The sequence below is a fragment of the Centroberyx affinis genome, unplaced genomic scaffold (genome assembly GCF_046629955.1).
Source record: "Centroberyx affinis isolate AG114_WGS23_722 - 3 ecotype Tasmania unplaced genomic scaffold, CSIRO-AGI_Caff_v1 ptg000623l_1, whole genome shotgun sequence".
Taxonomy (NCBI): domain Eukaryota; kingdom Metazoa; phylum Chordata; class Actinopteri; order Beryciformes; family Berycidae; genus Centroberyx; species Centroberyx affinis.
Window position 1 is genome coordinate 25,285 of NW_027279252.1, and position 15,309 is coordinate 40,593.

General features: G+C 42.8%; 2 protein-coding genes across 3 annotated transcripts; both read left to right on the forward strand.

The window, feature by feature from the left end:
* Positions 1-632: 632 nt before the first annotated feature.
* Positions 633-6,328, forward strand: LOC139643555 (uncharacterized). The gene is made up of 5 exons (XM_071518728.1): positions 633-812; positions 1,525-1,634; positions 4,110-4,202; positions 4,484-4,657; positions 6,134-6,328. Exons 1-5 carry the CDS (start codon positions 671-673, stop codon positions 6,326-6,328), a joined length of 714 nt encoding a protein of 237 aa, XP_071374829.1. The 5' UTR covers positions 633-670.
* A 2,535-nt stretch (positions 6,329-8,863) lies between these two features.
* On the forward strand, positions 8,864-14,733 carry LOC139643561 (butyrophilin subfamily 3 member A3-like). 2 transcript variants are annotated; one of them, XM_071518736.1, is made up of 10 exons: positions 8,864-8,929; positions 10,624-10,706; positions 11,204-11,302; positions 11,669-11,770; positions 12,033-12,167; positions 12,280-12,417; positions 12,541-12,592; positions 12,698-12,724; positions 13,692-13,718; positions 13,813-14,733. In XM_071518736.1, exons 2-10 carry the CDS (start codon positions 10,647-10,649, stop codon positions 14,370-14,372), a joined length of 1,200 nt encoding a protein of 399 aa, XP_071374837.1. In that variant the 5' UTR covers positions 8,864-8,929; positions 10,624-10,646; the 3' UTR covers positions 14,373-14,733. The 2 variants fall into 2 exon arrangements, with proteins under 2 accessions (XP_071374837.1, XP_071374836.1); XM_071518735.1 differs by lacking the exon at positions 8,864-8,929 and adding an exon at positions 8,942-9,051.
* The last annotated feature ends 576 nt before the right edge of the window (positions 14,734-15,309 follow it).

Consider the following 15,309-nt stretch of genomic DNA (forward strand, 5'->3'; position numbering starts at 1 on the left):
AATACTGATGCTACATTTGGGCTCTTTGTCTCAGCTCCGGACAGGACCCCCAGCATCTCCATGGTAACGTGACTCCAACTCAGGAATCCATTCTCTGTCTGTAGCCTACCGGTCTGGATCCCATAGCGAGTCCGAGTTCTCCAATCAAAAACAGTTACACAGCAGTGTAGTGTTTGTTTGTTTTTTTTGCCGCAGTTATTCCTTTACTGAAATGTCTGATGGGATACCTTAACAGGATTTCTGTCAGCCGTTCAAAATTCGTTAACTATAGGCTGCGGTTTGTATGGGAGTCTTTTCAAGTCAGAAATTTCAGGTTTCTGTGTACAGATTTTTCCCTGAGGCAACCTAACAAAAAAAATCCATGTCAATTAGCCTAAGTAATCAGTCAGTCGGCCTATGCGAAGTTGCGCCCTTGGTGGCTGCTGCTATCTGCCAGTGCCAATCTATAAAGCAAACCCTGCTGTCCAGTGCAGGACCTGAGCCGGGGCGACGTCACGGGATTTGGAGAGGGCGACAGTGTGCCTTTACGACTCAAACACACTGTGGCATGTTTACCGTGAGCAGAGTTTGACTGATCCGACTTGCAGAGCGCGTATGGTGTCACTCTGTTTGGGATGGGATAGAGAACGACGAGGGGCAACATAGCTGCTCTCCGGTCCTTCTAAATAATATGAGAACCTTTGTGTTACGGCTGGTGAGTTCAGGAGGATCCAAGGGAACAGTTTACACATCAGAAATGTCCACAACAGCAAGTCCAACCATTCCCTCCTCACAGCTGACATCGGATCAACTCACAGTGATCGTTGCATCTTGTAAGTAAAGCCTTTAATCTCTCAAAAATATCAGATTTTATATAAAAGCTTATCTGCCAGATAGGATGGACACATTTAATCTCTGGCATATTTTAATATCTTGTTGCTGGGAGGATCGCCTGCCCTTTAGCCTATTACTTTATATCAGTAGATCTGAGGAAGAAGTTAACTTAGAAAAACATTTTTTTTTTTAAAAATGCCTGAAAGTGGTTGATTTTACTTTTTCTGCCCCGTTGTTGGCTTGCTGATGAGTAGTATCTCACTTTATCCAACCATGCTGTAGCATTGTGATAAGGGTTGTACTGGATGATTTGTTTGCCAAACTAGTCACTGTTGATAGCAGCTGATTTGCTTGCCACATGCCACTTGAAGCATTCCATAAATATCATCAATGCCTTCAGAAAGAGTCTGTTATCTTCTAGCTGTCATTGTTCTTGATAGACTAAAGAAGAGTATATCAGGAGAGGAATTTCATGATTCCACTTTTTTAAGTTTTTCAAGTGTTGAGACTACAACTGTCAATCAAACTATCCTTGTGCATCACTTTCCTAAAATCAAATTCACAGATTTAAACTGACAATTAAAAGGTCAAAACAGTGTTCATTAACAATATAAAGTTCAACTTCTCTGGTGCTTCTGCATTAGCCAACCATTAGCAAAAAAAATGGTGTGATTACTGAACGTTCCCTTCTCTCCTCCTGTTTCCAAACAGTTTCTTCTCTGGTGTTCTTCGTGGTAATTGTGGTGTTGCTGTCCATTATTTACCGTAAAGATCCTCAGTGCTGCAAAGTCCGTTCCTATCAGGAGTCACATGGAGATATGGTAAGCCCTTAGAAAAACAAATGTGAGAAAGTGCCTTTTGTGTTGTGGCTTTGTAGAGTGACCTGTGAGTTCAGTTTTGATCCTGATCCAGCACAGTGGTTCACAGCAGATTGAGTGAACCCGGGCCCAGTGACACCATGCAAACCCAGTGCAGCACCATTAAGAAGTGTCAGATTCAATTTGCATGGCTGTGGGAAAAGGCCTAGAATAAACTTGATATGATCATTGTCAGGCCATGGATATGTCTCAATTGAATTAGCTGATTATCTGCCCTCCAGAAATATCTCTGAGTGCCACAGTAACTCTAATGGAATTGGACAGAATTAGCACTTAGTACACATATTGATGTTAGTTCAGCATCAATGTAATTATATCACCGCAAATCAAATTTTGGCTTATGCATTGGCATCGCAGGTAAAGCAAAACAACATCATCTTTAAACATTTCATAGGGTTATTTTTTGAAGGTAGCATAGACATTTTATATCATTATTGATTTGCTATATGTATGAAATAGAAGCTAAGCCTTAATGCCTGAGTGCTAGTAGCATTGTCTGACCTGGAGGTGCAGGCATCTCTAGTCTTACAAACTGAAGTTAAGTGTTGCTGTAAAGCTGTAGGTAATGGTGCAGGAAACAGAAGAGGAAATGTAAATTCTCCACAGAGGTAACTCTAAAGTGGCTGCCCATTCTCCATGCTTCCTCTTCCTGGTCCGTGTCTCACCTCCATAGGTCCCAGGGGTGAAGTCGGAGCGTTATCTTTGCATTGCAGGGACACAACTCATACCTTCCCTCCCTCGCGGACAGGAAGCTCTGTTTGTCTGTGGTCTTACTGGATAAGTTCTGTTGTCCCATGTTAGGAACTAACTGTTCCACTGGTACGTATCGGCCATGCTGAGCTGTGGCTGTGGCTGCACGCCTGCTTGGTGTGTCAGATAAGACAACACCGGCTAACTGTGTCTAAATGTATTGTCAGCTGGAGAGTCCAGCCTGCATGGTAAACTATAGGAACACATATATAGATATAGAAAACACAGAACACATGACCTCAGGGAGCTCTAGGAAGGAGGTGAAAGACTTGTAGTTTTATGGGGTTATTCATTTATTTCAGAACTATTAGATCTTGTCCTCAAACTTAATCTTATAGTTAATTGAGATGTGTGTTTGGAAAGAGAAAGGCTGTGTTTGTTATCATCAGAAGCACAGAGAAATTGACGGTCAGACTGCGAGGGAAGCACACCCGAAAACACAACTCTTTCACTGTGTCCCTATGGAACATTTCATGTCTTCTATCAACTTCATAGTCACATACCTCTCCCTGCTTCAGTTTGCAGCATGAATAGTGGCCAGACCCCACTGTGGGTGTTGGGGACACGGGGGACAATGGATCTCCTTTAGGTTGCAGCGGTGAAAAAGGCACGCTGCCGACGGGTCCTCCCCCGATTTCAACACTGATTTTACACGGTTGTGCTTTTTCACACTGGATGAATCAGTGGCAGGAGACAAAAGCACAACTCTCCCTTTTTCTCTTTCCTCAAGACTTTTTTTTTTGCCCCTTAAAAGTACAAACCAGTGAGGGAAAGTGACCTTTGACATTATCTTTTCGGTGTCGTCTCTCTCACTCACATGCTGTAAGGGTTATGGCAAAGGTCATTAGAGTGCGTTACTCTAAGTTTGAGTGATGTCATTGTTTAAGTGGGCCTGGGAAAATGATAGATCTGACATTTTGATGCTATCCAACGTCATTGTATGCTCAGCCTCCAGTTTTGTTGCTTCTTGGTGAGAGCAAATCTCATTGGTAATAGCAGCAACCGTGGTCCTAACATCTCAAATCCCCATGCTGGATTTAAATCTCAGTCAGGCAACAAATTGACTTTGTTGTAACGCCGGCCCAAATGACGTATGAGACCGTTCAGTGGAGTGCGCTCGTTAAGAGGTACCTGCTGCAGTAACAAGGGGGATACAGAGACACTGAAAAGACCACACTGTGTGGTTTGTTGCCTAGGGACCCTGATGACACAGTGGGACACTGCATTGTTCTCCAGACAAAGGGGACTCGTTTAGACCCAAGGCAATCACCTAGTTTTCCGGCAGCCTTTTTTCAGGATTCCAGCACCTCATACAGTGGGACCCCGCTGGGTCTTGTTTAAGAAGGGGTGGGACTGGGAGGAGGCACGGAAATCGGAGGGTGGTCGTCTTATTGGTTGGATAATTTATGGTATTGCTAAACCAGCCAGTGTCTACAGTGATTAAATAAGGCATGAAAATTGGCCAATTAGGCTGAAATTAGTGGATTTTTGACTAATTACAGGATTAGGCACCAAGGACCCATGGTGCAGATAACCAAGTAAAGATAGAATTTGATGCTTGGAACTGAAACAATGTAACACAATATTAATACCTGAAGTTCTGCCATGCTGCATCCTTTTAACTCTCACAGATGCACTCATTACTGTCCCTGTGTGTGTTTGTACCAGGATGCTCCTCCTCAGTACTACAGCAGCAGACAGACGCTGGTGGGGTCGCCTTGTCTGGAGCAGACTCAGGTCATGAATGACAACAACACTCAGGTGAGAGAGCATACGCATTATCTGCTATCAACCATGCAATGCAGCAATCTTCCTCTCTGTGTACACATGCTCACAATACCCCCTTTGCATACAACACATACAATACAATACACATATCTGTGGGTAAGACACCCCCCCCCCCCCGAAACAATAGGTGCTACTGTTTAAAGTGAGTATGACAAGGTTTATTTGGACTGTTTCCAACAAATCATTAAACATCAAAGCTTCTGTTTCCCATCCCTTTAACGCCCCCCCTGTATTTTGGCCTGTGTGTGCCTCAGCAGGCGGGTCAGCTGTTCTACGTGGGCCTGCCCTCCAGCTACAGCCTGCCCTCACTCGACGCCCCCCTGCCAAGGCTTCCCTCCTACGAGAGTGTCAGGAAGAAGGACCGCCAGAGGCAGATCCACATGATGATCGCAGACCGCTTTGGCCTCAATGGACCCATTATGACTGAGGTAAGGCAAATTAGGGATTACGACTGTATCACAGCAATTACATGCAGTCCTCAGGCATAAATGACACGGAGACAATGGAGTATTTCAGCTGCTGTGCGACCACAGCAGCTGGTAATAGGAAAGATGTTTTACTCCTATTATACTTTCAAAGAACTTTCAAAGAATCCTAAACCTCATATAACCTCATCTTATTACGGAGGCCCCTCATCTGCAGTTTTCACAATGGAGGGAGATAATGAGAAGTAGGCTGTCTCTATTATGACCATGCTGTCATACAATATTGTAACAAGAGCTTGTTCAAAGATTAGACAGCATTCAGAGTGCTGTAAACAGGATGCACTATCGGCTCATCTAATGTTCGCCGTCGAGGTTGTGCTGGCGGCCGCTTTTCAAGGTTTTACCGTGTTGATCTTTCGCTGAGCTTTTGACTTGCACAACGCTTGAGCAAACAAGGTAATGAGAAAAAGGCACATCAAACATAATTAAAGCCTGCATCCTGAGTGCAAACAGTGCCTGAGAACGCAGCTTTGTGCTCCTGTCTTCTACTGTTTTTTTCTTCTTTGACCTCCCCTCCTTTTCCTTAATTAAACAGTCCCTAGCATGACTGCCCTTCTCCTACGCACACACACGCACACGCACACACACACACACACACACACACACACACACACACACACACACTTTCTACTCACCCTGTCACTAGTCCCTGAAAAGCTCCCTCCCCCCTGTTAGGAGAGTTCAAATGATGCCCCTTAATTTCCCCTGTCTGTCTTGTGGCCTGAGGCAGGATAGTAGTAAAACTTTGTGGCCTGGTATGTGTGTGTGGAGTATGTATAGGGCAAGGGTAGGGTTGTAGGGTTGGACTTGTCGCCCGAGGGCCCCCAAGCAATTAAAAGATAAGAGGACTCAGTCAGGGAGTGTGCATCTGCCTGATGTGATCAGAGAGATAACGCATTGGAGGAGCACATGTTCAAGGCAGCCAATGTGAAGACAGATTAATCAGTAATGTAAATACAAACATGTTCCAATTATGCTTTGTGTTAGATATCAGGCATCAGGATGCTCTCTAAGCAGCACATTCATCCTGGGAAATACCAGGGCTAATCTTAGTGGAGACACTATCAATTTAACAAGTTTGTTTTTTCACTTTTCTTTCCGTCCTCTGCCAGTGTTTTCATTGTCCTGAGTGGCTTTGCAAAAACAATTCTGTGGTTATCATCTTTATGTGTTAACTTTGTAGGTGACTCAAAGTGAGTCAGTAAATCAATTGTAGCCTGTTAAGCTGTAACTCACCAAATGAAACAAAGACTTAAAAACACTTGCTCATTGTTGTGCTGGAGGAACCTGACTTCCTTTAGTATACTTTTTCATCAAGTACAATGTGTTAAATTGTCAACAAAATTAAGCATTCAGTCAAAACTAACAGAGTTTGTAAAGCACTAATTCCTAAATCTAAATGTTCTGCCTTTCTTACAGCCACCGCCAACATATGAAGAGAGTATCTGCCAATCTGTGGAGCTGCCATACAACGTCCTCTCGTCTCACCTGGACATCTCCCATCCTCAGACTGTCTACCCAGGGCACGCTGACACAGGGCCTGACGCTCAAACTGACACACCTGCTCAGCGCTCCATCCACAGCGATCCCAACAGCACCATTCTCCCCGTGTGATCCTATGGGCGCTCCTCTCATCATGTCGGAAAGTTGTCTGATGAAAGGGACAAACTGTAAAAAAAAACCCAGATAGCTTTCATGCAGGTGAAGCTGCCAAATGAATATGAGATTATAGACTGATTGAGATCGGGTCCTCCTGACTTCTATACAAGCTGATTCAGATACCTCAAGCATGAGTGTATGAGAGCCGGCTAATGTTGCTCATGAGCTGAAGAGTGACCAAAGAGGAGCTGCACACCCTTCGGGGCTGATGCTTCGTGGCACACTTGAATGTCAAAACACTTTGGGACAGTTGCAGATGAATTGGATTCTAGTAGAGAAAACTACTGATTGTTTTTCACCATTTTGAAATAGAAACCGTTCATATTACCTGAGGTGGCTGGTACATCTCAGAGAGGATGCACTGTACCATTAGGGAAAAAGAGACTCTTATGAAAATCATGGACTATGTATTAGTGTGAGCATAAAAATGACCAAAAAGGGAGGGGCTCTTTACTTTGTGGATTAAAGTGATGATGTGGATTATACTGTGTATGTGAACATTGTTAATTTGGCTTCACTGTTTGCTCTCCTCGTTTTTTTCCTGCTGTTTCTGAGCCAGAAACCTAGCTTCATTGACCAGGGGCTCATTGTGTGGCTTGCAACGTTACCACAGGCCTATTTGAATAGGAATTGCTTTAATATGTCTCTGTACCCCGCTGAGGCTGCACTACAGCTGCAGCTCGCGGTTCAGCTTGGGAGAAGGTGAGTAAATTAAACTACGGTACTTATCCCAAGGTTTTAACTTTATCACAACTTAACTCAAGGTTTCAACAAAAGTAAAGATTTTTCACTTTTCACTTTGCCTCGGTTTATTTCTCTGTGAAGGCTGCTGTACCTCTGTGGTTGATTTCTCACTTCCTTTTCATGTTTTGTATCCATACTTTTCCAGAGTGTATTGGGCCTGCTTTTCTCAAGCTAAGACAGAAAGATGGATTTGTATGTTCTCTTCTCTAAAAAGCACTGCCAGTTGTAAAGCTTCAAGGAGCAGTCACTGAGGTGAAAGTGAAATGAAAACAATGGTGAAATACCAAGTTCCTTGTCAAGACCTGTTTGTTTTTCTGGAACCCATGTTACATTACACCAAGTCACGTATGCCCACATACCAAGTTCTTACCCTTCAGATTCTCATGTATTTATGCAAGTAAAATGAGTTACTGCTCATGATTTCTCTATAAAAAACAATATTGATCGTTATGCGCTGTTGAAATGATACAGTAGTAGGAGATGATGGATTTTCTTTGTGTTTGACAAGAGCAGAGAAATCACGGCTCTTGGATGGCACTCATAGCAAGGTTGACCTCTGACATCTAGTGGCCACCTGAAGAAATGCAGTCACAGACATAACTTGCCTCTCCCCTCACACTTGGAAATTCAGTGATTAAAAGAGTGAGAGAGAGAGAGAGAAAGAAATCTTCATTTTGGGCAGCATAGCTATACACAGCCTATTAGGAGCCTGCAGGCGGAGCATTGTCCATCAGTCTCCTCTGACTGAAAGAGACACAGATGCCAGTGTTTGCAAATCTCTTAAGTTGTCCTAATAAAAGATGAGCCCCATATCCTTAATTAGCCCACATATCGTTTGATCTCATTAATTACACACCGTGTAGAACGGGGAGCGGGGACCTGGTTTGTTCTTTTCATCATATCTGGCATCATCATCTAATTAAGGAAACAAGTTTAGTATTTAGGGGATACCGCTTGTTACAGACAGGCTTTGATGGAATTAGACTGTCTGCTCACAGATTGTCAGATTGCACATATTGTAATTGGAAATAAGTAGTCAAAGGGTTTTGTTTTCATGTCTTGTTGCCAAAATCCTATGAGCTAAACTTTTTGATTAAAATTAGCTACAGCATGATCCAGGGTTGGGGTCAAGTCATGAATGAACTCATTAACTGGAATTTGAAGAAACCTACAGGAAACAGAATTGGAATTGAATTGGTATTTCAGGAAGATTAAATTAATTCAATGAAATTATGTGAAATTCCATGTTTTGTTTTGTTTTTTCTTACCAGATAGCTGAGATTACAGGTAGTGTTATATATTATCAATACTGAATATTATAAAATGTTAAAGGCACCTTTCAGGTGGTATTTGATGCACAGCATGTAATTGTAATACATACATTGATGACTGAATGTATTTGATGTTGAATTTCATGGAATTTAATGGAATTCCATTCAGTTTCCTGTAATTCAAATTCAATTCCAAATCTGTTTCCTTAGAGCTGGGTGACATTTCAATTCCAACTCCAGGAATTTAATTGGAATTTACCAAACATTCCCAATTCAATTCATGAATGGCCCCAGCCCTGGTATGATCAGTGCAACTCCTAAACCACTCTACATGCAGGCAGCAACACTGTATCTAGATGGCCAACAGCCTAGGTTAATAATAGCAGTGTGCAGACTCTGTCAGGCTGTAATTTAACTCCACATCGGTGTACAGACGGTGTCACTATTACCCCACAAACATGGCCGCGCGCTTGATCCACCAGAGGAGTCGCGTTCGCCAGTGACGGAGACAACCGAACTTCCCCGAACGACCGAAAGACTGGTATGTAAACAAGGTCAGACACTGCAGCATATACAGTACAGTCCAAAGACTTTCTGGGCAAGACCACTGGACTTGTTTGAGCACGAGGACAGCAAAGCTCCCATACCCCCCTTCTGACAAAGGTAAGCTGTGCATCATATGTTCGTATGACCAACGGTATCATTTGATAGGGGATGCATTTCTGTTATGCAAAACGCACTGCGTGGATTTGAGACATCACATTACATGGCATTAGTATGCATCTTGTGCGCGTGTCGTTCCATGCACAAGTGCAGATTAACAATTTTACGTTTACAATTTTTCGTTCAGCATTATTGCTGCAACACAGGTCTGCAGCAAAGTCACACGGCCAGCCCGTGTTTACCTGGTGCGCAGTAGATCTGTTGGCCTCTAACTGGGTCGCTGTCACTGCAAAAGCTGCATAGTCATGTTTTCCCACGACACACATTATTAAACCAGACCAGCGGAGTAGGCTAATCAGCCTTCTATTGATAGACCTATTACTAACCGATCGATTTTTTTCAGATTCTTGAATGAATGCTATTTGATTTTATCGCATTTTTTCACTTTTTACCCAGGGCAATATTTATTAACATAACATTTTTTATTATATATATCTATATATATATAGATATATATATTGGCAGCTGTTTCTTTGTTGCTCAATACGTAGCAACTGAATGATAAACCTCACTCATAGTCCAACAAGGACCATTTATGGCTTTGTTTAGTGAAAGCATAGAAAAACACTAGAACCAAATGAGGCCGAGAGAGAAATATAAGCACAGATATGCATTATTTGGGCCAGTGCATGTACCCCTATCATTCATAGTCTGTGATGACATTAAAACCTGTTTATACTGGTCACCCTAACTGCTTTAGTGCCAACAAAAACACTGACTAAGCTCCTGTGCCATACTGCCCTGCTGCTGGCAGCACAGTAACTGGATTAGCCTGCAGATAAAGGGAAGGAGGTAGAGAGAAAGAGGGGGCGAGAGAGACAGAGAGACAGAAAGACAGTGAGGAAGACAAAGAGAGAGACTACCCAAGGGCACTGTAGCTGTGTGTGGCAGATGAGTCACTGCCTGCTTGTATTGCTTGATTCTAGTCCAGTTAATCATCCCTTGTGCCTCCAGCATGACCTCTAGAAAGACTTAGTGTTATCTCATCCGGAGATAATATGACTTTATTAACTGGGTTAGTTAATAATATATGTATATTTGGCAATGATTGACAAAGCTGAGGATTGTTGTGTTTTGATCCATGAAAGGTGGATTTCTGCATTCCTGGATTTAAGCCTCATGGCCTCATGGTGATGCATTTTCCATCACGTTTGATGATTTACAGTACATGCTGGTGTTTTGGAAGTAAACACTGTGTGCTGAAGAGTGAGGAGAATTTACTGTATTGCTGACAGTCCGTAAGGGAGGTGTATTGAATAAGATGCAACCAGATCAACTCTTGAAGGAAACAAAAATACTAATAATATTAATCCAACATGCAAAAATAAGAGAGCTTACTTATTTATTAATGCAAAACAATCAAGTGTTTTTGCGATTAGAGTGTTATCTTATAGGGAACAATAGATGGTCTGACCGACTTGGAAATACTGTCAGATGGAGACTTGCTGTCAGGACCCTTGTCAAAGTGAATTTCTTAAGTAACTTTATGTTAATCTGTGGTATTCCTTCTAGGATTCCATCACAAACCAGCCAAGATGATGCAGTGTTTCCACTTCATGGTGGAACCGGCCAAGAATATAACGGCCAAGCTCAAGGTAACAGAGTTTCGTCACACGTCCCAAATCCCTCCATGAGTAAAAAAAAAAGTTTTTTTCTACAAACGTGTTTTGTTCCTGTCAGAAAGACTCAATCACAGCAGAGGGTCACCTTGAAACGTAAGCAGAGGGTTGCCATGACAACACTTTTTATATTATCATGTGGCTGCATGCATTCTCCCTCCCTGGTTTTATTTAGCAGGAGACAGCTATGCAGGCTGTTGTTAGGGAGATGAATACAGGCAGGGAGTCGGGTGGTGGTGGGGGGAGGAGGGGGGCGTCTGTCTTTTTTGCTGACAGTAAAAGAGGCACGATACGCATTTTGATCAGGCCAAGTGACCACCTCCTCTCTAGCTTGACCTTATTACTTTCTAAAGCACTCGTGAAGCATCACTGTTGTCCTTTAAATCTGTCTTTTATTTTGCTGAGTACTCTTTCCTTTCCCTGATTTATCTGTATCTCACAGAAAAAAACCTTTTTTCAATTCCCCCCCACAGGAATCTCACAAGAGGGCAAAGAAGGAGAAGAAGGAGCCTCTGGAGGAGAACCAGCTGTTTGTTGTGGAGCTGGCTAGAGATCTCAGCCGAGTGTGCCAGGTATAGCACATACTGAATAAAATGTCTACACTTTATACACCTATATGGAAACATATATCAGTATACACTTTCAGGAATGACTGTAATATGGATCTTACAAATGGTTATAGTGAGCTAAAATCAGCTAAAAGAGAAATTGTCACATACTGACTTAATGAACCAATTTAATTAATGAATCAAGCCACAATATTGAGCTGTGAAAATCCCCTTCAAATCATTAAGGTTATTCATTAATATGTCATCACGACTGATGAGTCCAGTTGGAACAGGATTCCTGGTCTTGTCTACAGTCTTTATTCCTCTGCCTGCCTGCACTCACTACTAACCCCAGTGCCTCACTCTTTTCTGTCTGTCCTGCCGCTGCAGAAGTCAGAAGTCCTGGAAAACATCTGGAACCTGGATGACACCTGGCCCACTCCCCTCTGCAGGGCCTTCATCCTGGAGTGGGCCTCCATGCTAGAGAGCAAGGTGCGTGTCTGAGGAAATGATCCATTGTCACATACTGTGAAATAGGCATCTAGTTATGAACCTGCTGTAAATCAGATTTGATAGAGGTACTGCAGTGAAATAAGATTAATTTGTACAAGAGCATACTATAACTCTACCTCTAGGTAGAGTTATAGTACAGAGTTTCATATCTCAAATGTTTATGTCATAGAGGGATTTAAAAAAAAAAGATATAGACCCCTACATGTGTGAATTATGAGACCGTTTCCCCTGTTGTCTGCAGAAGAGGCCAATGCAGACGGATGGCTGGCCAGAGAAGGATGAGGGCAAGCAGCAGGACCTGGCTACTGAGCAGGACCTGCAGCAGGCCAAGACGGTGATCTTCAACTGGATCAAGGACCTGAGAGCCCAGCCGGAGGTGGGAAGTGCAGATATACAGATAGAATTTCCTTTTTTTACCTGGGTTTAACTGTGCTTATCAAGTAAATTATCTGGTTTCTATTCTTAAAGTTGATCATCTTGCATTGCAGCAAAGTGTTTGGCCCGGGGAACCTGTGGCGAAGGCTCTGGAGGACCTGCAGTCGGCCTGGCGATGGGGCCGCGTCCCCAATCTGCTGACTGCTATGGAGCTGGTTATGTGGACCTTAATGTCACAGAGGCCAGACAAGGTAAGCATCCATGTTGTCCATTCACATTATATAGCTAACTCCTGATGAGTAGCCTGCAGTTTGTCAATGTAACTGTAATATTTCTCAAGCTAGTATTTCTCAAGCTGTCATGGTTTCCTGCAGGATACCATTCCCCAGCAGTGGCTCATCTGGAAGCAGAGGACTCAGAAGATTGGTGTGTAAACTAGGATTGGATTAATCAATATCTGAATCCGGTTGATTTTGCTTGTATGTCTGAAAACTTTCACTTCTAAATGAGTTTGTTATTATCTCGTTCCAGGTGCTGCACACTACGTTCCTCAGTCAGGTGAGTGATATGGATCAACATATATATTGAAACAGACGTGTTATTTGTAAATTATTTGCAGCCATTATGTGGCTGGTTTCAAAACTACCTATCTTATAAATCTCAGTATGTAATGTTGAATGATGTATGGTGAGAATTTTGAACATAGCTAAGGGAGTTACCCAATGCTCAATATTAGGTCTGGTCTTGTTCGCTATATACATTAATTACATTGTCAATATACATTTCTTTGCTGGTGGCACGGTTCTCACGGTTTTATGCTGATTCTGCAAAAAAGCCAGCTATGGATCTACGACAAATTTACTTTTAAGACCCACATTGATACCTTGACCAAAAAAAATGTAATTAGTTTCGTATAAAAACAGGGTTTGTTTCCCCATGTTCTGTAGACAGGCGATTGTGGAAGCAACTCATCACTGTATTTTATATAAAAACAAATAGGCTGGCCTGTTTATGTGAGAAGAGATCAGCATTGGTTTTTGTTTATCTGAAAAGAGAGTCAGAATTGATCAGAATTGTCAGGACCGGCTGCTGCTCCAGGTTCCTCAGATTAGAACTGTCTTGGGGAAAGTCGGCTTTTAGATTCTGTGCTCCGTATACCAGGAACAAATTGCAGTGTATCCTGAAGCTTGATGTTTTGGTTGCAATGGCACAATTCAGGAATAAAGAAACTGATTGATTGATTGATGGATTTATTGGTCCATTAAGAAATTCATCTTGTGATATATAGATGTCACAGATGACAATACACAGGTACAGATTCACTTTAATTGTGAATGTTTTAGTTGATGATTGTAATTTTTTGTAAATTAGTTGATTGTGTGTCTTTCTCTTGTTTGTGTTTGTCTCTGTGTAAAAAAAGAGATAAATGAAAGGATAAATGAAAATCAAATTTAATTAAATATAGTTGCAACAACACTGTCAGACAAACAAGACTTGTTACTAAACTACTCTCTTCGTTTCACAGTGTGGGAATGGATGTCAGATACTGCAGGTACATCATTCATTTTGTCAACATTTTAGTCACTATAATATTAAAGCTTCACTAACCTCTGTTGTAATTCAAAACCTCGTTACTCCCCCCCTAGTGGAGGTGACTCTGGACCTGGACACGGCCAACCCTGATCTGCTGATCTCCAACGACGAGAAGAGGATGCGTTGCGGCTTTGAGAGGAAGGACGTGCCTAACTACCACCAGCGCTTCGACGGCTGGTGGTGCGCCGTGGGGGTGGAGGGCTTCAGCTCCGGCCGCCACTACTGGGAGGTGGAGGTGGGCGAGCGGGACTGGCGGCTGGGCGTGGCCAAAGAGTCGGCGCTGAGGAAGGGCTTCAAGTCGCTGAACACCGACACGGGCTACCTGACCCTGCGCCTGGAGCGGGGCACCGAGCTGAAGGCCCTCACCGTGCCCTTCACCGCCCTGCCGCCGGGCCTCATCCCCCGCAAGGTGGGCGTCTACCTGGACTACGACCAGGGCCAGCTGTCCTTCTATGACGTGGACAGCCGCTCCCACATTTACACCTACAACGAGAGCTTCGGCGAGAAGCTGTTCCCCCTGTTTGGTACCGTGGAGATCATCAAGGATCTGGTGATCCGGTCCCCCGTGGTCAAGACCCACTTCCTCTGCCCCACCTCCTGCCTCTGGGGCTGAGCGTCCCTCCTTTACCCCTCCCTGGCGATTCCTCTCTCTCACTACACCGGTAGACATCAGTGCATACAAAAAGCGAGTCCATGTAATCACTGGGAGTAATCAGAGATCCATGACTATAAATGACCATCATTGTGCTATTGAGTAGCTACTCTATGTCACCACTCTCAATGCTGCTGCTTCAATGTGATTGTTTCTGCCTCTTCCTCACTAGAGTTATAGTGCTACTCTTCGCTCACATACATACTGTATTTTCATATATTTAAAAGAGCACTATAGTATTAATGTCATGTATTGTGCAATATTAATCCTGCAGTAAGAATGCACTTTCTGTGAATAATGAATAAACCAAACCCATGTCTTACGTTTTTTGGTCTGTTTATTAGTGCGGTCCTCCACTGTGTGGTGTAACAGAGGGTTATTTTACAAAAAAACAAGAATCACTTCACAATATACACAGTAAATGAAACCTCACAAATAAATACATAAATTATCTAATGACAAAAGGAAATCTGACTTGAAAGAGATTTGATATTCCAGGAAGTTAACTGAACATCTGACAAATGAATCAAGACATCTGAGTAGCACATTAATTGGGAAGTTCCTAATTATCATACGCATAGGAAGGTGTTGATGGTTCTTTTCCTCAGGAGCAACCTTAAAAACAAATACTGTTTTGAATATCATAAATATGTTTACATTTACAATACAGTATGATGAAGAGGGAACCATGTCCAGGCTGAAGTGTGAAGGTGAGTATGGGTGTCAGTTCAGAGCCAACCTGCAAAAAACTGCAAATTAAATCCACGATCAGTCAAAGCTGAGGCAGGACTGCATCTGTCAACCTGCTTGACTTGTAATGAATACTGTATGGAGTGTTACACAGGACGAAGAACACAGGTTTATATTTGGTAGAAAATTTAGTCTCATAGGAACACAA